A 24,863-nucleotide genomic window follows, 5' to 3' on the forward strand; every position below is an offset into this window, starting at 1 on the left:
TCTAACTTTACCTTAGGAGATATCCTCCGCGCCTCTCGTACTAAGGTAAATATAATGGGGTTTACCATGCCCCTCTAATAGGCTGGTCCACGGAAACCCACCCACTACAGTAAGCTAAATACATAACCCACCAAATCAATAAAATTTCAGCAGCATAACATGGCTAATATAGTACTATCCAACTTTTCAATGTACGGCAAAACAATTTATATAATTCACAAAACCACAATTTCAGCCATTCATGCTACCACAATTTCATAAGCCATCAATTCAAATCATGTGTATACATATATAATACGAATGTATAGCCTCCACTTACCCTATTTCAAAAATCAACATTTAATTTCAGAATAATTTATACATCTCATTCATTTAACCAACATTTAAAATGTAAAACATAATAATTTGCAAATTAAGTGCCTTATTCTTTAAAATCTTAAAACAAGTATAAACCACTTTAGATAATTAAGATGAATATCTGATTACTCACAATAGCAAGAGTTTGGAGTACTCCTATTCTTGGTCCTCGGGCACAATATCTTTACCCTTATCAAAGGGCTCACCACCTATACATAATACACAACACGTAATTTAATATATTTGTGCCAAATTGTTATAAAACTATTTCAAGCTCCATATGAATGCATGACATTGAATGAGAATTGTCCAAATAATCACTTAAAGACAGTGTTCTACGTGGGTTCAATTATGATCGGAATGAATTGGCATTCGACCTAACTCGTATTATGCCTTGTTTAATTAGCCAAAACATCCAATTCAACTCCAAATATCTTCATTACACTTCCAATATTCCAAATACACCAAAGTACCTCAATGAGCTTAATTGTGACTTAATTCACCGTAGCCGAAATTCATTCCGATTTCGATATCCAACATCATAATTCATCAATTCCTAGCTAAATAACATGAATTACAACCAAATCCATCATCAACATGCCCTATAGAAAATTCAGCCAAATGAGGGTTATTGAAGGGCATGTGATTTTCTTGCTTGTTTTTCCTTCCAAACATCACAAAATGACTAAAAACACTAGGATATTATGAAATCTAGCAAAATTCATCACCAAAACTTCTCTCTCTAGATTTGGCCAGCAAAGGTTCCTTCTTGAAAACTTGAATTTCAGCCATGGAGAATGAAAAAGAATGCATGGGAAAGGTAGATCACAAGCTAAAATTAAAAAATCTTACCTTTACTTGCTTGATTCCTTGAAATCCAATAATTTTTCTTGAATTTTTCTTTCCTAGAGTTTGTTCTTCCCTTTTTCTCTTTGTTTCCTTGCTTGGCCGACCATAAGAGTGTGAATGTGAAGGTTTTAAGTGAGTTTATATAGGCAATTAAAATAATATTAAAGCTTGACACTTGTCACCTTTTAATTGGTCCATGTTTAAAAACTTAAGTATTAAGCATTTCATTCCCATCACATATAATCTCACTTAAAAAAAATAATGGGTGAAATTCATGGGTTTGAGAAGTGTCATGGTGGTGTAAAATTCCAAAATTTTCAATTTCGTCTTCATGGACACTTAAAATGACCGTTTTGCCCCTATTTTCAAAAAAATGTTGAAATTGAAATTTTTCACTTCTCAAATTCAAATAATGCTCTAATTAATCAAATTTAGTCAAAATATCATCCAACATTCCAATTTTGCCCTTTGGTGGCAAAATGACCATTTTGCCCCTACGTTATGAAAATTCTCGATTGGACTCCAAATCAATCCTCGAACTCCGAATCACCATATTAAGACATTCTAAGATTCAATAACTCTCAAATACATCGTAAAATCTTTATTTGGCCTAGTTCGAGATTTTAATCAACTTAATTGTACCACTAGGTACAATATCGACTTTTAACGATTTTTCGATACATTCACTTATGCATACATTCTATCAAGCACTTGAATGACATGACAAGTATATCATAGAGTAGGGCTTGACAAAACCAATGATCCAAATATCTCATTTTTGTAGCCTAAACAAAAGGTTTGTATTCGGTTATAGATATAATCATGTAGTTATCTCTTGTTTTGGAACCAATCCAATATAACTGCACAATCATGACTTTATGTCATTTTTAACATTTAAGACTCTCTCTTTGTTAAACTCCTTTAACATGTCATTTTAAATTCTTTTGTTGAGTGCCCTTTTAGGCTCTAACTCCTTAGTCCCAATTTATTTTTCTTAGACTGGCAAATTTATCTTATGCACTTTTAATGGGTAACTTATCTTACTCTCACTAATCTTATGATTTGCACAAAATATGTTTATCTTATTTAATGTATTCAAGTACTTTGAATTTATTGAATAAAGATTATTGTCCAATCATTCATATTGGATCATTTAATAGACTCATCTTATATGAATAGTGCATCAATATGCATCTTACTAATTATTTGTATTTAATGGATTCATCTCATGAATTATGCATCCCATTAAATCAATCTTTGTGCATAGATCATATCCATTGGATTTCATAATTTCATGACCCTTGACCTTTAAAGTATAATTATCTCCCACTATTCTATCATATATAGAAATCTTACAAAGTAAACTTATTTACCTTCTTTTGGGGCGTTATATCCATAACTTTTATGTGTAGATACCTATTATAAGTTGTTAATCATTGGTTATGGGATGAAATTCTATTAAAGGTTAGTTCATGCAATTAACTAGGGTTAGAATGCTTTGTGATTCATCTCCTATGAATTCAATATGAAAATTAATGTTATTTAGTTCTAAGCAATCTTAATTTAGATCTAAGATTTCAATAAGAATGCTCCTTGACTAAATATGTTCATAATCCTATTATGAATTCATTGAGTTAAGACTCAATTTTATCTAAGTCATCTTATTAATTTCCTTTTTGATTCATAATCAAAAGAAAAATAATCTCATAATGATTTTATCATTATAACTTAGTATTGATTATCATATACACAAAGTTATACTTAAGGATAAATAATTTAGAACAATTCCAAAATAAAATGAGATGTAATGTAAATATATAAATATAAATATAAGCTAAGCATCTCATGCTAGCAAGATATAAATCTATGTTTCCTAAACATAAAATAAAATATTTAGCCATAAGCCCAAAACCAAAACATCTCATCTTGGCAATCATGCCATGAAAACATTCAATGTACTAAAATTATTTATTGTTCCACAATCTAATCTAGGTCAACAAGCTTGCCCTTCATGATTCTATTCTTCACTCTCCTTGACATTAGTTCCTTCAATCTGTCATACATATTAAAACCATTAATAAAGAGCAAGGTATCATATACCAATTAGTGAAAAATAAATCATCATATGATTCATACCTAATGTGGAAACTTCCTTTTGTTTCTTCCCTTTGATGGATTCAAGATAATCCTTGCAATTGCACCTCCAATGCCCTAGTTTTCCATAGAAATGGCATTTGTCTTTGTCCTTGTCCTTCTTTACTCCTCTAGTAGGCTTCATTCCTTTTGAAGTTGATGCCTTTTCATCCTTGTCTTTCTTAGAAAATTTTCTTTTCTAAGCCTATGTGATTTGACCTCATACCACTGCTAGAATTTGACCTCATGCTCAAATATGAAAGTAATCAATAAATTAAAAGAATATAACGCAGCGAAATAATAAATTAGCATTTAATCAGAGAAACAGTAGAATCCTATAGGATCAATGTTTGTGTTTTTCATGTAATTTTCTAATTAATTACGAACATTCTCAAGTTTAAGAGTTACATACATTGCTCTAGATATCGTAATCAAAAGTCAATTAAATCCAAAAACACTTCTTTACCTTTAGGATTTGTCAAATCTTCAGCTACCCAAGTGTTTGACCTCTAACAGTAATCCATACAATGACCGAATAAGACCTTCTCAGAGGTAGGATTTTTTACTTGTATTAGCAAGTTTTGTTTCTAAAAGTAAAAGACCAAAATTTCGTGTCGAATATTATTTCTATAAGACAAAGAAAATTATTTTTCTTTTTTTATTTTTTATGAAACAACTAAGAAGTAGTTGAAGGCTTAAAGTTTTAGTTTGCTAACATAACATATTTATATAGCCAAACTAAGTTGTAACCCTAAATACAACAGTTGTATTTTAATTTAATTAAGCCTTTGTGAACTTAATTAATTTCCTACTTTAATTTGGTCTATTGTAATTAAGTCCAACTTAATTGATTATCCTTATTTAATCTCAATTATGTCACTTAATCTGTGTGACCCATTAGGCTTTTGATATGTTAGCAATAAATATAAATCCTAATTAAATATTAAATTGAGAACAAGTGAGAACAAGTGAGATACATCCCCTCATATCACTTGGGGTGATGAATCCTCTCTTGACCACTCATTCACCTTCGCATGTTTCATGGCATACCCAAAAACACATTGTTTAAGCATTTAGTCGCCTCTAGACCCATAAGGGTGAAATCAAAGTATGTCATTCCCAATAAAAGATGACTTGGTGTCTTAAGTCTGAGGACTAGTTGCACGACTATTACATGAGAACATATTCCATAAACACTTGAGTGAAATACCAAATGGAGTTCTCATAGCGGGTCATGTTCAGTGAACTTGTTCTTTAACAAGCACCTACATGTTATCCTCAAGCATCCTTTATACTTTAATTTATGAGATCGATTGCTTACTTCCTAGGTAAGGAGGCTTAACATGTACCAACTTTTGAGCGTTGTCAATGCCTTGTCTTAACAACACAATGACCAGGAACAATTTTAGGAACATGGCTTTAATGCATAGTGATCTCATAATTGCAACGACTTTACAATTCTCTTGCAAAGCCGATATGTTCCATGTGCTTCATTCAATTAGTACTTAATAACTCCTAATTATTGCACTAACATGAAGAAAAATCTCTATCACATATAGTTATACGATTAAATATACATTAAATGACAATATGTATTCTTTGACAAATTTAATTGGCTCAAGGGCATACACCAACAATTTGCACTTTTGTACAACTCTTCCTTTTGTAGAGACTTAAGAGTACATGTCACTTTATTTGATTGGTAAAGTTTCTGCTACCCAAAAACTAAAATACATTCTTTTGCTACTTATATGGTAAATTATTTGGAATGCAGGGTTATAATACCCTCAAGCCTTGAGACTGGCTTGCATTTTTTCAAGTCTCTTTTTCTTTTTATTTGGTTTCTTGAAATGTTAGCTCATTTTCCATCTTTGATATTGGTTTTGCTTGTGTAAGTTAAAAAGGGCTTCGAAATTATGGAATTTGCACTGCTAAGTGCATTTCATGCTAGTGCAATTTGTCTGAACTGATATAGTTATATAATATATGCTCTTTATTAGCCTCTGAACCTATGTTTTCTATCTATTAGCTATGCTTTTCATGTTAAATTTCTCATTTCATGGCAATGAGTACATCAGACCCAGAAAAAGAAAGTTGCAACGAAATGTGGGTTCGGCACTCGTCCTTTCAGAAATTTATGTTGTAGTCAAATTGGAAGGACTGGTTCATACCCATATTTTCATCTTTTAATAAGCTAGCCACCCCTGAAATTAAAACTGCAATTTCAGACTAAGGCTTGTCTATTGGATACTCAAGGTTATTCAATTTGATTGATGCAGTGAAATGAAACAAATGATAGACTAGTAGGAGTATTTAGTAGCAAAGATCTATCAGCAAAAGTTGCAACAGTATATACAAGTAATTGCAAATTCTGTGTTGTTTGGTTTTCACATGCTTACAGATTGAACATTATGGGCAATCTTCTTTTGCCAAGGGAAGTAAAAAATGAAAAATATATGATTTCTTTGCTGGTATAAACTTGGTAATACTATATTCTATAGGTTACAGGATTGCTTCATTACCAGATGAAATTCTGGTTAAAGAAAAAAAAATGAAAAGCCCACAATTACGGACTTTTACTCACTCAAATCTCCTCCCAAAAAAAGAAAAAACTACATATAATAAAATGCTAACAGACAAAAGAATAATCAACTTAATTATATATTTATAATCACAACCAGAAAAGGAGCATCGCCAATCTTATAAATCCTGGGCTCTCCATTCAAAGCTTTAGTGATTGCTTCCCATGATCATGAAGAACGCCTTAATCTTCTAAGCACAACCTGCATATAAAACCTCCTTGTCTGCAAGAACAACGCAAATGCAACAAGAAATCCAAAGAAAGCAACGGATGCCATGATGAAAAATGATAACATGAAACATCGAGTGCCATAGCAAGAGTTATCTTCACCGATTGCCACCTTGTCATAAAGATACCCAATGACTCTCACAGAGAAAATGTAAGATCCAACAGGGCTAGCAATGGCAATGGTGTTGAAAATGGTACCCATGTGTCTAACACCAAAGATCTCCGAAGTTATGGTAGGCATCAAAGACCACTGTGAACCATAACAAATACCCACCACAATCGAGCCTACATACAAATTGCCAGGAAAACCAGAAGCAATGATCAAGTGGCCAAATGTCAATGTTGCAAGAGTAATGACCATGAACAATGGCCTTGCCCAACCTTTGTGTAGGAATATATCCGACACAAACCCTGCTCCAAACCGCCCAAGAAAATTCCATATGCTCCACAAAGAAACCAAAGAACTTCTCTCGGTGGTTGTGTAACCAAGAGACTCACCTATTTGACTAATGTTGTTTATTGTAGCCAGACCTGAACCCATTCCGCATATCATAGCAATGAACAACAACCAGAAGTTCACACTAAGCATTGCTTGCAAGAGATTGATGTCTTCTTCATCCTCCAGTGAGTTGTCACTGGAAGAAGAAGCCTCCTTTGCTTGGCCTGGCTCACCAGGGATCTCATGGTACTCCTCAGGGTCTTGTGGCTGGGAATATTTGGTTGATGGCATTGGCTCAGGGGCATTCATCAAAGGACTTGTTTCAGGGGGAGGTGCTTGTAATAGTCTCACAGAATCCCTGTGGGCTTTGATTGCTATTCCAACAGGGGCGGCAAGCAAAAGCAGTAGAATCATGAAGGTTATTATCCGCGTCCACAAGGGTAGAGTGAAAATATTCTCTAATATTATAATGACCATGAGATAAGCAGCAACGCTCAAAGCAATGGAAGAGAAACCGTTCAGGTGCTTCTTGTCATCAACTGTGCTACTTCTGTAGATTTTTACCCAAGGCATGAGCAAGAGGGAGACCACAGTGGGTGTGATCGCAAGGATCAAAATAAAAGTGGTTGGATCACCCTCACATAAGGTCTCATACACTTGAATTAGGATTGCTCCACTCAAACCAAGAAATCCCTGTCCAAGGAACAAGGTTGGATGGCTTGATTATACCTCAAGCAACAATATCAAAGCAGAAACATTTTGTTAATTTCTTTTAGTACATAAGTGAAAATCTATTTCAGTTCTAGGAAGTAGTTTTCTCCTTTTTCAATAAATCTCACTCTATCTCTACCATTCAAACACCCTAAACCTTCAAATTAAAACTTCATTTTCTCTTCCAAATTAAAACTTCCAAACAGATTGAAATTTATGTAGTAATTACAAGTCAAAAACTTCCAGCCTAGAAAGCAGCCTAACAGAGGGGAATGGAATTTGATTGTTACTAAAATTTTCCTTCAATAGTTCAATCACAGTTGAAGTGGCACGACTTTTGCCATTACACTGAACTTAAACATTATTTCTTCTCCATTAAACTGATTGATCATCTTCCTTTTCTCTAGTAACATAAAATCAACATCAAGGATAATAATCGGTGTAGTCCCTGTTGAAAGAAAAAGAAAAGAATATCAAGCCTTTCAAAACGTCAATTTCCTTTTGTTTAAAGCCAAAAAACCTTTATCACTCCAATTTGCTTGGTATTGAGCCGTGGCAACTTGACCCAGATATTTACTCAATTGCTGTAGTTTGTGAACACAATCTTCCTTAGATTGACCGGTCAGCATTTTTCTCTCTTTTCATTTCCCATTTCCATTACTTGTATTTTCTAAATTACCAAAAAATCGAATGGAACAAAAGAAAAACAAAGCAAGCACGGAAGATATTCATGGCCGAAACAAATTAGCTGAAGATGTTACGTACCTTCATGATCCCCACAATGGTCCCACCAAAAAGCTGAAAATTTTCCACGCCACTAACAACATTTGCCGTATTAAAAAACGTCTGCGCATGAGCTGCCAGCAGCATGAACAGGCACATCAGCGGCACGGGCGGGCGGCGGAGCAACCCCACCACAGAGGCCCACATGAGAAAATACCCAGCAAAGGACTGGATGGCCCCTGCCACGTGGACCACCCAGGGGCCACTGAGGAAGCGGCTACGGCGGGTGGTGACGGTGGCGTAGAGGAGACCGGAGAGGACTCCGGCGTTGGCGCCTATGTCTTTGAAGACGGAAACGGTGTCTAGAGTTGATTGATCGTAGGATTGGGATGATTTGAGGATGGAAGAGTAGATGCCGAAGGTGTAGGAAGCACCGCTGGTGCACTGGATCCATATGCTGCCCGCTGTGGCCATCCATTTCGTGTCCAGGAAACTATTCTCCATGACCATGAGAGAAAGAAAAATGTTGGCTAACTCTGTTTTATGGGCAAATTTGTGGGAGAAAGATGAATGATTTTTTTAATCAGAGATGGGAATGATAGGTGAGGTGAGAGTGGGGGCATTTGTACAGATGTTTAGTGTTTTTGTTGTCTAATAATTATGGACGGTTAGGTTGGGGACGTTTCCCCTTTTATAAAATAATTCTCTATCTCGTCACTTGGCCTTATGTCTGGTTAACAGACAAAGCATGTGGACATGAGCAACGTAAATTACCTACCAAGACATGGGAAAAACGAGAGGGGAAGGAAGACATAAATTACTGGTACAATTTTTAAATTTCAAAAATTAATTACAAATATTATCACTTATCTAAATATAATATTATAAAATTTTTTAAAATTATTTAAAAAGATTAATTTTAATAAATTTTTATTTTTTATTGCATTAAATTAAAATTATTATATTTTTATTTTTAATTAAATAAAATTTTTAATTATTAATTAAATATTATTTATTATTTTATATTCACTTAATATTAATGTGATATATCATTTTATGTTTATTTGATATTGATATGATGTTGATGCTATATATTTAAATTTTTAATAATTAAAAAAAAATTTAGACATTATATTTTATTTAATTAATACATATATTTTTAATTTATTAATTTCTAATATATATATATATATATAACTTATCAGACATATTTAATTACATTTGTAAAGTTTAAAATTTTCATCAATTATGTATATTTTATACATAAATTATGTAGTTTCCTTGATTAAGAAAAAACAATTTCTTTTTTAAAGTAATTAATCGGTGTGATACTTTATTCTTGCGTGTGCCAAATAAATTCTCTTACCCTGGACCTACATATACGTACAAGAATCCTTATATATCTCTCTCATGAGAGAGGAAAACTCATCAGCACAATTGGAGAGATTGATTGTATTTGGACTCCAATACCAGTTACATCTTGTGAGGCTGTATGCTGGCTCGGCGTCCTCATCTTAAGAAGATAGATCCAAAGAAGCACGATTCAGGATATGATTGACAAATTTTTGAAGTTTTGAGGGGTTGGGATGGTTTTTTACTTTGTAGGGCAATTCTTAATTTTCAATTAAATATATGAAAGTTTAATGGATTTACGTGTTTGATATTTTTTTAATAATTTTTTGACCAACAGGCAAATCTTTATTACTGAATGTTCAGTCATCGGTTATCATACTTACAAACATGAGCTGCCATATATATCAATTTATTGAAGTGAGTGATTAATGTTTCCTTATACAACGCTAAATGTTGACGATTAAATTATTTTCATATATATAATTCACTTTAGTAATCAAATCAAATTTTGAAAACATTTACTATCCAAGTGAGAAGAAAGCCACAAGAAACACGTGGGAGCACACTTTATATATAAGAATTGATGAATGATGATAGCTAGGAATTACACTTTTAAAAGGCTCACGCATTTTCATAAAAAAAAAACCCACATTACTAATGAAACAAGATATAATTATGTCGGTAGGAATTAGTGGTTTACAATGTAATTACATTGAAGGGGATGTGATTGTAAAAAATGTAATTATTGATAAGATAATATTACAGCGTTTGGTATATTAACAAAGTCTTAATTAAAATGTTAAGAAGATAATATTACAACATTTTTATTTATAAACACTTTATTAAGAATATAATATTAATTTCTAGAATTACCCCTATATTTAATATACAAGTTTAATATTGTCGGCTTCTCACTTCTCACCTGGTTCTAAATGTGCTACCTCTTCCTTATATGAAATGCCTCATACTTTGATATGGTGATAAATAAAGTTGATCAAATGCGAATTGAGGCATAATAAGGAACTTTGGGAACCAAAGAGATAAGATAAAATTTTTAAAATAAAATAATAATTTATTAATAAAATAATATTAAAATATAAAATATTTAGCTGGATGTTGAAATCAGACATGAAGAAGGATCATATGGTTGATCCAAGTAGGGGAAAAGATGTCAAGCCTAACTCTATAAAATACTTGTCATGACATACATGTGATGGATAGCATGTTTGCATGCTAGGAGAGTCTCGAAAAAAATTTACAAAAGTCGGTATTGTACCTAGAGGTACAATAAAGTTGATTTAAGCCTCGAACTAAATCAAATAGAGAATTTAAGATGAAATTAAGAATATTAAAGTCCTAGAATGATTTAATATGGTGATTTGGAGTTCAAGGATCAATTTGGAGTCAAACCAGAATTTTCACTATCCAGGGGCAAAATGGTCATTTACCACCTGAGGATAAAATGGAAATTTTTAGAAAAGATTTTTGGCCCCATTTGACTTATTGGAGTATGATTTGAGGATTAAGAAGTGAAAAAAAAATTATTCTTGGTATTTTTTAGAGCATAGGGGCAAAATGGTAATTTTACCACCATAAGAGCAAAACAGTAATTTTCCACCATCAGGACATTTGTCCAGCACATGGTCTTCCCTTATTCTCATTTTGACCATTGACTAATTGTGTGGTGGAGTTAAAAAGGATTAAAATTTTTAAAGTTTTAAAAACGGGCCAATGACATGATGCCACATGTCATGCCTTTATTAATTTATTATTTTTCTTTTTAAAAGGCACAAAAATCAGTCCATCTTCCACCCCATGGCCGACGAAACCAGCAAGAAGAGAGAGAAAATAAAAACAAAACCCTAGAGAGAGAAAATCAAAGAAAAAGTGTGAATTTTCAAGGAAATTAAGTGAAAAAGGTGAGATTTTTTCTATTAAGCTTGAGTTTTCTTATTCCCAAGCATTTCTCCTTATTTTTCATGATTAAATTGCATGTTTTCATGGTGATTTAATGGCTGGTCATATGGGTCTAGAGAGAGAAAATTGTTGGATTGATTTGATTTTGATATATGTTAGAGTTTAGTGTTAGTTTAGCATGTTAGTAAACAAAATATGTAGAAAAACATTCATTTTTCCCATTACCTAGCCTTAGCTGAATTTTCAAGTCAATGGTGAGGAAGAATGTGATGTTATTTTAGGTTATTTGATTATGAAATCATGGTTTTTGAAATGGAAATTAATGAATTATGGAAAGAAAATCAAGTAGGAAAAATTGTGACAATGATGCACCATTTTGGCCGAATTTTTCCAAGAAGGAATATGAATGTGGCTTTGCTGATTTTTGGGTTATTTGGCTGGACATTGGTGATTTGAAGCATTAGAAAAGAAATGGGATCAATTGGAGCTAAATTGGATGCTTATTTCAATTTATCAGGTAAAAGACCGAAATAGGTCAATACGATGTTTAGGTAAAATTTAGACCTTTTGCATTTCATACCATACATTAGTGATCTAAATTAGTTATTTCAATTTAAGGGCAACGTAGTAAATTCCTTGATTTTAGACTGTGTCAAGGTGGTGTGCCCTTCGACAAAGGCAAGGAAATTACACTTGGGGATCACTAAGCTGAGTACACCCGAAATCTGAACTTTTGAAACTTGTGAGTAAACCTATTATTGTCTGAATTATCTAGAGTAATTTTTATTCAATTTTGTGATTTGTGAAAATTATTTCAAATGATGAATTTCTTGTTTTATGAGAAAAATATGAATTTATAAAATAAATGGAATTATAAAATAAATTGAAATTTTTATAAATTGATTTGAAAATAAAATGTTGGATTTGAAAATTTGAGTAATTGGAGACCATGTGATTTATTGTAAATTATGATTTGAATTAAATGGCTGGTGATAAATTGGCATGATTGGCTGAATTTATACTTGTGTTGAAAAATATGAACTGTCTATTTTGCCTTGATAAATTGGTTAGTAATGTAATTGTCATGCTATGTCATTGAAATTTGATCAATTGGTGGATTAAAGATTAGCTACTATAGTGGCGGGGTTCCGTAGACCAACCTATTAGAGGGGCACAGTAAACTCCTTTATATTCTCACCTCGGTCGTAAAGGTGCGTAGGGTATCTCTTAAGGTGGGATTTTTGAGTGCACTTCACGTTAACCACCATATGAAGTGAGACTCAGTCAACGCCAAGGAGCAATTGCTTTTTTTTTTAAATAAAAACAAGTTTTATGATTATATAAAATTTTTCACAACCTTAGCGGACTTGGTTGGATACCCCTGCTCCAGGTTTCCCCGAGTACAGGATTTGGCATGAGCCAAGTTTTGAGAAATTCACGAGCCATATTGATTATTTGGTTGAAATGAATATTCGTGTTGTGAGAAATTTGCTGAAATGAATTATTTTTAATTGTCTCCCTTTACTTGCCTTGAGGTTATTTAGATGGTGTTTGTTTACTCACTGAGATTTTATAATCTCACCAATTTTTTTTATCCCATCATTTCAAGCCGGGTTAGCCTGTAGATAGCAGACATCGTCGATAACTATAGTTGGCCATACTACTTCAAAAACTGTAGGTTTACTGTCTTTACTATTGTTCATTTGTGGGCCCACGTAGCACTGTAAATTAAATTTCATACTTTGGTTTTTCGTATTATAGTTTGTATAAATATATTTAACTTTTACGCTACTAAAAAATTATTTTCAGAATACTCTATAAATATTAATTTGTAAGAAAATAGAATATTTTGTTGAATATTTTTATTTTATTTAAATGGTTATAATTCCATTTTAAATCACGTTTTAGACATTCAAATTTAATTTCGATTTTGAAATATGCATTTCTCGCTTAAGTACTACATTTTGGTTGAATTTGAAATTTTTGACGAAAAATAACCAAAATGCCCCTGTGAAGTGAAATTTATTTTTTCACTGTTTTAAATCGGAAAAAGGCTTAAAAGCCTCTAAAATACGACATTTGGCAACGATTAACCACAAGGGAGATAAAAAACTGATATGAAAGCCTTGCGAGGTCTTGATATGATATTCGGGGGATGAGTGCCTATCGGGACATCGCGGTAGTTGTCATGGACTCAAGGATGGTTCCGGGTCGTGACATTATACATGTCAAGAATACAATATTAATTTGCTTTAAAGCATCAAATATCTATAACTTCGTATAAGAACTGTTCCCAGGTAAGTGTATTGTCAATGCTTGTTCAGTACATGATTAGTGTTTTCTATTGTTATAAAAGGTTTGAATGGTTTTTTATTTTAAAGGGCATTCTCGATTTTTAATTAAATATGAAGAGTATATGTATCTTTTTGAGTGGGGATGTCAATGCATAAAGTACTTGCTAATTTTGAGATACCAAAACCCGAACCCTATAACTACTCGAATATTTTTAGAATTTACTATCCGAACTTGAACCCCATTACCATCCCACTACCCGGTCATTACCCGAACCCATTTAAAAACCTGACTATGTAAAAAAATTATTATACTCTTCATGGATACCCAATTACCCGAACTTGAACTTATATACAATAATAAATTATATCTTACATCCATACAATTCACTAATAATTAAATTTATAAAAGCAAACAAACAATAAAATTTAAATTTAAATAACCAAAAACTAATATCTCAAACAACAACTTGAATAACTAAAAACAAATATCTCAAACAGTTTATAAGTTATAGTTATTATTTCTATTATGTTCTTATTTGTACATATAAATGAAAAGTTGTTAATAGTTATGATTACTTAATATCAATACTTTAATATGTTATATTGATGTAAGCACATATGCAACCCTAATAATTTTATAAGTTATAATTTTTGTAAATTACAAGTTTTATTTATAAACTAATGATAACTAACAAATTATTTTATCATAATAAGTATATAGTAATGTTTATATATAAATTAAATATATTAATATTATAACATATTCATATAACATATTAATATGTAGGATATAGGCGTAGTAATTATTATTAAATATAACCTATTTAATATGTTAATAAGTATATAGTAGATAGTAATGTTTATATATAAATTAAATATATTAATATTTATAACCTATTAATATAACCTATTTATATGAAGCATATATGTTTATATAGGCAAAATAATACTATATACTATAGGTGTAATAATTACGATATTAATATGTAAGATATTTATTAATCATATATTAATATTAACATATAACTTATATCTATTCAAAAAAATATATTAGTTAAAATATATAACCTATAATTACATATTCCATGACTTTAACACATAATCATATTATTTATGTTTTAAATTTGAAAATGTAAATGCCTATTATACATAATACAAGTATAATTGATTGTTATATTTAATCATAACACTTTGCAATATATATATATATATAACTATATATTAAAGGAAGCCTTAGTGGGGCTTCCAAAAATTGACAAGTGGTTCTTTGTTTCTTTGACATGTAGCATGCTAAGGAAGGGTTTTTTACGCTAGGTTTAGGAATGTGTTTTGTGTTAGGATGAGCCCTACAGCCAATTGAGATTGGTTAAGACTTGATTCCAATCATGCAACAATATCATTCATATTGAATGATTAGAGGTTTTCCTTCATCAACAAGACATCAATTATAACAAGTTATAAGTCTAATTGGATGAAGTCCATGAGATTAATATGCCTTGCAAAGGAACTGTGATGGGTTGTAGTTATGAGATCCTTATGCATTAAAGCGTAATCTTAAAATGTTCCTAGCCAATGTATCATTGAGACTGGACATCAATAATACCTAGAGACTGGTACATTCTATGTTCCTTACTTGAGAAGTAAATAACCGATCTCATAGGTTGAAGTATAGAAATACTTAGAACTAGAATGTAGGTGCTTGCCTAAGAGAGTAAGTTCACTAACCATGACCCGCCATGAGAAGTGCATTTGGTATTTCACTCAAGTGTCTATGCAATACTTCTCATGTGCCAGTTGTGTAACTACTCCCTAGACTTAAGACACCAGGTTGTCTTATGTGTGGAGTGCTATGCTTTGATTTCATCCCTATAGGTGCCTAACCAAGGATGCCAAAACAAGATGCTTTTGGGTATAGCATGAAGCATGTGAAGGCAAATGAGTGGTTAAGATAGGAATCATCACCCCAAGTGATGCAAGGGACATATCCTAATTGCTCTAGGTTGATATTAGCTTATTAGAGTCCTTGGCCAAGGTGACTTGAAGATTATGAAAAGAGTTTCATAAGTCTCCATAAAGCTAATAATCTAACTGCAAGAACAAATATGAAGATCAAAAGAATACGCTGTCAAACCCTGCTTTGTAAAATAATTATAATATCATTCACATGCTCGATAGAATGTTTGTATATTTAGGAAGTTCGAGAAATCGTTAAAAGACGATATTGCCTCTAATGGTATCATTAAGTCGATTAAGCCTCGAACTAGTTCAAATAGGAATTTTGAGGTGAAATTAAGAGTTTCACAGTTCAAGGATGACTCAAAATGGTAATTAGGAGTTCGAGGATCAATTCGGAGTCAAATTGAAATTTTCACTATATAAGGGTAAAATTGTAATTTTTCCATCTGCGGATAAAATTTGAGATTTTGAGAGAATTTAGATCACATTTGACAAATTGGGGAATGATATGAGTATAAGGGATAAAAAATATGTCTATGGACAATTTTTCAGTTTTTGGGGCAAAAATGTAATTTTTGATTTTTACGGGGGCAAAAGTGTAAATATCAAAAATTACTTCACCAAAACTTTGGAAAAATCTGGAAATTTCACTTAAGACTTGGATAAGTCAAAGGGAATGCATGGTGGAAAAAGTAGGACAAATGGATGGCTAGAAAAAAAAAATGAATTAATAAAATATTTAAAATATGAATAAAATAATATTATTTCATTAAACAATAAAAAAGGCATAAAAAAATCAGCCCACCCATTCTTCTTCTTCAACATTCGGCCAAGCAAGAAACAAGAGAGAGAAAGGAGAAAATAAAACCCTAGCTAGGAAATTTAAAGGGAAAATAGGTGGAAATTCAAAAATCAAGTGAAAAAAGGTAACATTTCTTAAATTTGTCTTGTGCTTTACCTTTCCCATGCATTTTTCATCATTTTTCATGGTTGAATCATGTGATTTGAGGATGATTTGAATTCTGGTCATATGGGTTTAGAGAGAGAAAGTTGTTAGATAAATTTGATTTTGAGCTATGTTAGTGTTTAGTGTTAGTTTAGCATATTTAGGAACAAAACAACAAGAAAAGAATTTATTTTCCTCCATTACCATTATTGGCTGAATTTTCTAGGGGAATATTGGCTGATGATCTTGATGTTTATTTGAGAAATTATGATGAATAATGATGAATTATGAGTCTAGAAAAATAATGGAAATTTTTGGAGCAAAAATATGAATTTTTACCCATTAGGGGTATTTTCGTAATTTGCTATAAGGACTGATAATTTGCACCACACCGAGGGACTTTAAGTCAATTTGGGTGCAATTGAGGTATAGAAACTGAAAAAAAAATTAATTTGAGATTAAATTGGACGCGTTAGTAATTTAATCGGGTAATAGGCCGAATTAGGTCGGCACCGCATTTAAGCGGTAGTCGGATAAGTTGCATGTCATATCATGCATATATATACCGAGCCTGAATTGATTTTATAATGGTCAAGCATTGATGTGGTGAATTATGTATTGTACATTGTGGATAGGTGGTGAGCAAATTACACTGGTAAAAAGTACCAAAATTGTGCTTGAAGACTGGGATTAGGAGTACATCGACTCCTAGAACTGTGAGTGGACAATTTATCGTCTTAAATATCTAGAGTAATTATACTTGTTTGATGCTTTTATTGAATGGTGAATTTAAATTATAAAATATTATGTTTTCCAATTAAAATGTTTTTTTAATAAAAAATGAGATTTATACTGGTTTTGAAATCAAATATTGTTTTGGGAAAATTGAGTATATGGAGACTGTGTTGAAATTTATGATTTTATATGTTATTGAAATTGGGGCTTATGACACTATGGTAGCATGATGGCTAAATTTTTGGGGTTGGCATGAAATATATGAACAATTTTGGATTGGTCTCGGTAGACTGGATTACATTTTATTCGCCCTATTATGCTACTGGAATTTTTATGGGTCTGGTGGTATATTAAACGGTCACTGCAGTGGTGGGGGTTTCCGTGGACTGCCTATGAGAGGGGCACGGTAACTCAATTATATACTTACCTCCGGGGGGAGATGTTGGGTGAAGTATCTCCTGAGGTATGATTTGAGTGCACCTCACGTTCGGGCCACCACGTGAGAGTGAGACTCAGCCAACGCCAAGGAACGGCTGTGTGTTAGATGTGAAAACATGTTTATGGGTATGAGTCATTGAACAGCCTTGGCGGTCTCAGTGGGATACCTTGACGAAGGTACCCGTGAGAATGATTCTGGCAGGGGCCAAGTTTAAGAAATTCATAAGTCGGGGAAATTTTGATGAAAAGAAATTATTTGGTATAGATTGAAACGAATTTTGTGTTATGAACATTATTGAGATATAACGTTTTTATATTGTCTCCATCTACTCGGCTGTAGATGCTTTTGATGGTAATTGTTTACTCACTGGGATTATTTAATCTCACCCCTCTTCCTATCCATTTTTCAGGCTCAGGACAGTTTGTTGATAGTTGATTAAGACGAGAATTAATCTCGGAGTTGCATCATAGGAAGTAAGGGTTCATAGCCCTACATCTTCTTAGTCAGTTGAGGGCCCACGTGTCACTGAAAAAGTAATTTTATTCTTCAGTTATTTGATTTAAAGTATGTATGAATATATTTAGCTTTTACACCATGTTTTTGACGAGTTTTGGTATTTTCGAAGAAAAATGACGAAAATGCCCCTGTGAGCCAGAAAGTAATATTTTATTGTTTTGATTTGGAAATGACTTATGATTTTTTTTGAAATGTGAAATTTAATAACTGTCACTCACTGGGGAGATGCAGAAGCTGATGCTAAGCCTTGCGGGGTTTCGATCGGCATTCGGGGTAATGAGTGCCTATCGGGACGTCGCGGCGGTTGTCACGGGCTCGATGGGAGTTCCGGGTCGTGACATACGCGCTGCACCAAGCTCTTATCATTTTAGAGATATATGATGAGGGAATGAATTACACTGATAAACTGTACACTGAAAGGTTATCAAAAAATCCTTTGACTCTCTTAACAATTTGGTGGCCATAATGCATTGTTAGATACCAATCTTGGTCTATGGAATTGAATATGATTTATTTAAGTTAATTAATTAATAAAATTATAATTCAATTCCATTGTCAACATGTTAGAAACCTAATAGGTCACACACAAAGGTTGCAATTTGGATTAAATTGAGAGTATTATGATTTAAGTTAAACTTAAATCAAATTCTAGGTTTTAACTACTAAGAACCTAATTAAAAGAGTTTAATTAGGTATTGGTTAAATATTATAGTTTTTATAATATTAAGAACTAATTTTACAAATTTTAATAAGTTAAACCTAGATATAAATATCACATTATAGTCACTTTTTTTTTTCTTAGGGGAAGAAAAAAAAAAGTTTTTCTTTTAAGTGCTACCACTCTTAAGGAGTTTAGTTTTTTTTTTTGGAAACTTCTCCTTTGATTCTTTGCTGGAAATTAGAGAAGAAAAGAGGACAAATCATTGTCCACTAACTAGCACAAGCCCGTGGCATAAAGCTCTCTCCTTGAGAAGGATCCATTGCAATCGTGTGTGCATCATTAGAGGCTAAGTGATTGAGTGGCTGGGATTCTTTCACACAAAAGGTGTTCACGTTTTGTCATCAAAAGGAATCCACTTGATTACGATATTACTTAGAAAAGTAAAACCTTTTTTGGTTTTATGTGGTACTTAACTTTGCATTAAACAACCAAGGTGATCCAAAGGTAAAAGGCATGGTTTTTATTTTATTTCAATTATTTGTTATTTCGCTACGTTGATGCTCTAATCATGTCGTTTCTAACATTTTAGTGTAGGGTTTGGTTGGGCAGGCTGCATGCCCGATGTGAGACTTGGCCTCAGGTTAGCTTGGGCGAGGGGCATGGCCAATGAGTTTCTTATATGTGGCCATATTCATAAAATGTTTTCTTTACTCATGTCTTTCCTTTGTTTGTAGAGTCACGTGAGATTATTTGAATTCTTGAGATTTGGATCCAATCGTTTCATTTTGTACGACCGATGAACGTGTGTGGCTTGAAGTGGGTGTCGTGTTTGGGTTTCGACGTTGTTTTCTCCATGTCCATCATCGACTTGCTATCTTCCTTACTACCTATCTTTTTGGTTTCTAAAAATTTCTATTTGTGTTTTTCAGTCTTGCTTTTTCTTTTAAGCTTTGGTTGCATTCCTTTTCCCTCAACTCTCTGTGCTTCTCTGTATTTGGAGTTCTTTGCCATTTCTATGTTTAGCTCAACAGCTAGGATTTTCTCGAGTGGAAAGAACTTCCAACTTTCGGGTGGTTGAGTTTTTTTTTTTACACAATATCTTCTTTATTGTGCATTCCTTTTCTTTGCCATGTTCCTCACGTTGTTATTTTTATTATTTTTTTGTTATTATTTATAGATTCTATTTTTTATTTTTCTTTCCCTATTGTTGTCTAGGGAAATTGGATTAGACAAAGGTTCAAAGAGTCTACATTAAAATGTATGAAATTAGGTTTGGACTACCTATTGGTTTGTTATTTTTTTTGTGGTTATTACAATATTCAATAACAACATGGGCTAGTGTTCTTTTGCACCTTTGTTATTGTTATTTTGGTCTATAATGTGGATTGTTAATTTTTTTCCGTGGGTTTCCTTATTGATTTCTTTATCATTTTTGTTTTGCAAGGAACTTGGATCAAACGACTAATTATCTAGCTTGGGTTAATTTTCATGTTAGATTGTGTTTAGAGTTTATCATTGTGCCTTATAAAGTAACTGTATAAGGATTTTAAATTAAATTCTTGCTTTTTTTTAGATATCTATGTTTCGTGGTTTGTTTTATTGTCAAATTATATTTGCTCTATTTCTAAAACATCATTATGCATTTGTTTTATCAAATAAGCCCCCAGGCTTTTAAGTTAGATGCTTTTATCTTGATGTTAGTGTAATTTGGTCTTTGTTTGTTATTTTCCAACGTGTTCATTAATTTAAAATTCAGCTTTGAGACAGGCTATTTGCACATATTGTAAAGTGTTTTTGGTTACTTTCTTTTTCAATTACAGCATTTTATTTTCTTCTATATTTTGTTGGTTTATTGATTTGCTTTTTTGAAGTCAACTTTCATAGATATTGCTTATGCAAGTTATTATGATTTTGATGACAATTTGTCTTTAGTAAACATATATGTTTGGTTAATATCTATGGTTCATGCGTTTCCTGCTTGATTATTATGCTTTCATGTCCAAATTTTTGGGTTAAGATCACTATTTTATGGTGTATAAAAGATGTCTATTTTTTATAAACTTAAAACTACTCCTCTTGTTTTTTGATGTGGAGACATTACCCTACAATGAGATCCAAATACATCATTGGCCATGAACATTGCTTATGTGATATTTATGATTAAAATTTTACTTAACCATTCATGAATATCAATTCTTTCTTCTAGCTTTTAAGTAGAGAAGTCACCAATACTTTTTATCACAAAGAACTAACTTTAATCGCAATAATGCAAGATGGGTGTTGGTTTGATAGAAGAAATACATGTTGAGATATTAAAAGCCATGTGTTGGATTGCATTGACTTCAACTTGGTTGAATAGTGTAGGTAAGTTACAAAATAGATGTACTGGGTGTGTTAAATTTATTGTTTTTGTTTACTGTTTATCATGCATGATTTAGTTGTTTCCATGATTTTTTTTATTGACTAAAACTTAAAAAAGTTTTGTTTAGGAAAGTAGAAAAAAGTTGCTATGATATGAATATGTAGAGAAAAGGGACTTTAATTACATAAAAAATCATGGAAGCTGTCAAAATTAAAAAAAATTAGCTTTGGGGATTTCTTGGCAATAACAAACTTTTTAGGTTTAAGCTTTGGACTAATGAAATAGGTGGTAGAAAATGTAAGAAAAATAAGAAAAGGTTACAATTCAGTTTTTGGTGCTATTATTTTAAAGCTTTTTTTATAATTATTTTCATGTTGGACTACTTGAACTTAGGCTGTCTCCCTTTGAAAGTTTTCTCTTAGGTTCAAACGTTTAGTTTACGTATTTATGTTATTGCACTAGTACATATGAAGATGAAGCTTCATGGCTGCATTTATTTTCATGTGAGTTGTTTACACTAATTATTGGTGACTAGGTACCTTTTTTTATACTTTTATTTACATATGGTTGTAAATATTTTCTTTTATGCAAGAAAACAAGGAAGAAAAATTAAAATATTCTTTGTAGGATGTGACTATAATTTTATCTTTAAGTAGTTGTGAAGTTGATATTTTGAAAAATTTTCTTCTTTCTTACTATAGTTCAATAAGTATGTGATGGTTTAATTGATCCAATTGGCATTGATTGAAAGGATTATATGTTAAGAGAATATGTATTCTATCTTTATATCTACTTATGTCTACTTTATATATCCACTAGAGGTGAGATATACTTTCATTGCTTTTAAAGTCACTCTTTTAGGCAGGATCTATTGCTATTTTGACTAATATGTCTATCATTGACTGATGTTTGTTTTATTTTGATAGCAGTTCTACATTTCCCTTTGATTCACAATTACAAGAATTGAACATTGCTAGCTATAACATGATATTTTATCATTTGTTCGTAGTTTCTTGCACATTTTATGTATTCTATTTTGTGCCTATTTTGTTTACATCATGTACTAATTTTTTCCCCCTATATGCTATTACTATCTGCTTTTCTATTAGTTTTCAGTTAACGATGATAGTCGCTTTGACTGATTTTCGTACCATCTTTAAATAATGTAAATATTATTTGACTAATTTTTTTAAAGATTTACTTAAAGTCAGATGCTTCTATCTTGATGTTAGTATGATTTGGTCTTTATTTCTATTTTCTACCGTGTTCGTTAATTTAGAATTCTACATGGGCATAGGCTACTAGCGCATATTCTAAAGTGTTTTCGCTTACTTTTTTTTTCAATTACATCATTTTATTTTCTTCTTTGTTTTGTTGGTTTATTAAAATGCTTTTTTAAAGTTAGCATTTATAGATATAACTTATGCAAGTTACTATAATTTTGATGACAAATTTCTCTTTAGTAAAAATACATGCATGCTTAATGTCTTATCAATATGTCTTTCTTGCACAATTTTCTTTCTTGCAATTTTAGGCTGATCTATAGTCATGGATAAACTCAATCAATCAAAACACAATAGAGATCATAGATTAAAAATATTGAGAGGTAAAATATTTTCTAAACGTAAAAACATTGTTAACGCTTATATACTTATATGACAATAATACTCCATATCTTAGGTGAGGTAATCATTGTTCACCTCGATTGAATCAGATAAGTGTTTTGCCGATTAAAAACTCTCAATTACCTACTCATGTCCAACACTGTAATCACACATTCAATGTTATTGATGTGTATGTTGGAGGGCATGTGATAGTTCATTCAACTGTAAATGTCGAAGGTGAATTAGAAATAACTTTGGTTGAACCTATTACTGTTGCCTCCGATCTTGGTTGCCAAACATTGTTTGTAACACGAGAAATCAATTTTACAACTTTCCCTACAGCCAGTTCTAGTAATTATCCTGTAGGTTATGCTGGGTTGATGATTGACATTTTCTCTTGGAATCATTAGTTAATTGATTTTCCATTTTCTCAAGCTGGATCAACATATCCTTTCAATGCCAATATTATTGGCAAACTTTTTCTCTCATAAATTATAGATGCTATGATATCATTCATTAATTTAATTTTTAATAAAATCAAAAATTAAAATATAGCTAATGTTCGATTAGAATGTTCTATACTCAAATTTATGAAGGTCACATGAAAGATCTTGCTTATCAATATGATAACTATGAGCCTTAAACTCACTTGCCACCTGAGAGAAGCAACACGATGCAATTACATAAGTTAAATGTTTAAAAAATTCAATATATTAAGTCATTCTAATATCTTTTATGAACATCATCATTAACAAATGTTTATTTTTGTTCATGATGCATATAATAGGAAATTGCTCCACTACCTTTTGCTTCGAAAGACCTAATTATATATGTTCATTTTTCTTGGCTTACATGTGTTATGAAGAAAGATCTGATATATCAAAGGGAAATAGGAATCCAATTTTTATTCTTTTTTTGTCAAGAAAGTATAGTGCAAATACCTACTTTTAAAGAAATGCCTTCTTTTCTAGATGATTTACTTAATAATAATACAAACTATAGAGGACTTAGGTTTAAATATAACATAAGGATGTATGTTTCAATTTACTTCGTTAAGAGGTCAAATCGACAAGACAATCAACAATAGATTAGGACCTTACATTTTCAAAATCAATGATCAAATTCATCATAGGATAGGTTCTCTACTACCATAACTAGCAACAAACCCAAGTTTGCTCAACTATAGATTTATGATATTGAAAATGAAATCTCAAATAGATTGAAAATTTTTCACAATGATCATAACAACAACTTTGCTAATAGATCAATTGTTGAAGGTTTAATGAAAATGCTTGATGATAATAATCAAATTATAAAAGTCTTTAGAATGGTTAAGGATAGATTAACAATCACAAAATTTTCTCCCTTTTCAATTAAGGCTTGTATGACCTTGAGATGATTCACAGCTAAACTATAGACTGCACACTACTTTTGAAATAGCTCCTCTAATAATAGGTGATTTAGGAGAATTTCATGGCCATTGAGATATAATAGTTGATCATTTTACTGAAGGTCTTAAATTAATAAGTGAACTACATCCTTCTATTATGGCTATGCAATACCCTCTTCTTTTCTTTTATAAGGAAGACAGTTAAACACCTAATAAAAGTTATATGCATTTACCAGTAAGACACAAATTAAAAAGAGAAAAGGTTACAATGCGAGAATATTATGCATATATAATTCAATAACAAGCAACTTTTACGAAATACATTGTTAAGAAATGGTATGCTATTCCAATTATTTATAGTTGACACATATGCAATTATAGAAGAAGAAAGATTACTATACTTAAGAAATAATCTGTCACGACCCGAAACTCCCCATCGAGCCTATGACAACCGCCGCTAAGCCTCGACAAACATTCTTCACCCCGAATGTTGATCGAAACCTCGCAAGGCTCTCATATTAGCATTCGCACTTTCCTGGTGAGCAATAGTTATCAAATAATCAAAATACGAAGGATTACAAATCATTTCCAAATCATAACATAACATATTTTTTTTTGGCTCATAGGGGCATTTTCGTCATTTTTGTCAAAAACCTCGAAACTTGCTAA

The 24,863-nt window shown here is 31.8% G+C and overlaps 1 protein-coding gene and 1 long non-coding RNA gene across 2 annotated transcripts; one reads left to right on the plus strand and one right to left on the minus strand.

Annotated features, from left to right (window-relative positions):
* Window positions 1-5,778: 5,778 nt before the first annotated feature.
* LOC18604569 (protein NUCLEAR FUSION DEFECTIVE 4-like) lies at window positions 5,779-8,839 on the minus strand. The gene is made up of 2 exons (XM_018118134.2): window positions 8,064-8,839; window positions 5,779-7,280 (listed from the first exon to the last, which is right to left on the minus strand). Exons 1-2 carry the CDS (start codon window positions 8,529-8,531, stop codon window positions 6,090-6,092), a joined length of 1,659 nt encoding a protein of 552 aa, XP_017973623.1. The 5' UTR covers window positions 8,532-8,839; the 3' UTR covers window positions 5,779-6,089.
* Window positions 8,840-15,916: 7,077 nt separating this feature from the next.
* On the plus strand, window positions 15,917-18,509 carry LOC148763680 (uncharacterized). Its single transcript, XR_016025420.1, has 3 exons — window positions 15,917-16,467; window positions 17,123-17,203; window positions 18,071-18,509. It is a non-coding gene; the product is annotated as an uncharacterized LOC148763680 (long non-coding RNA).
* Window positions 18,510-24,863: the final 6,354 nt, after the last annotated feature.

Source organism: Theobroma cacao, chromosome 3 (genome assembly GCF_053813885.1).
Source record: "Theobroma cacao isolate CCN51 chromosome 3, ASM5381388v1, whole genome shotgun sequence".
NCBI lineage: Eukaryota > Viridiplantae > Streptophyta > Magnoliopsida > Malvales > Malvaceae > Theobroma > Theobroma cacao.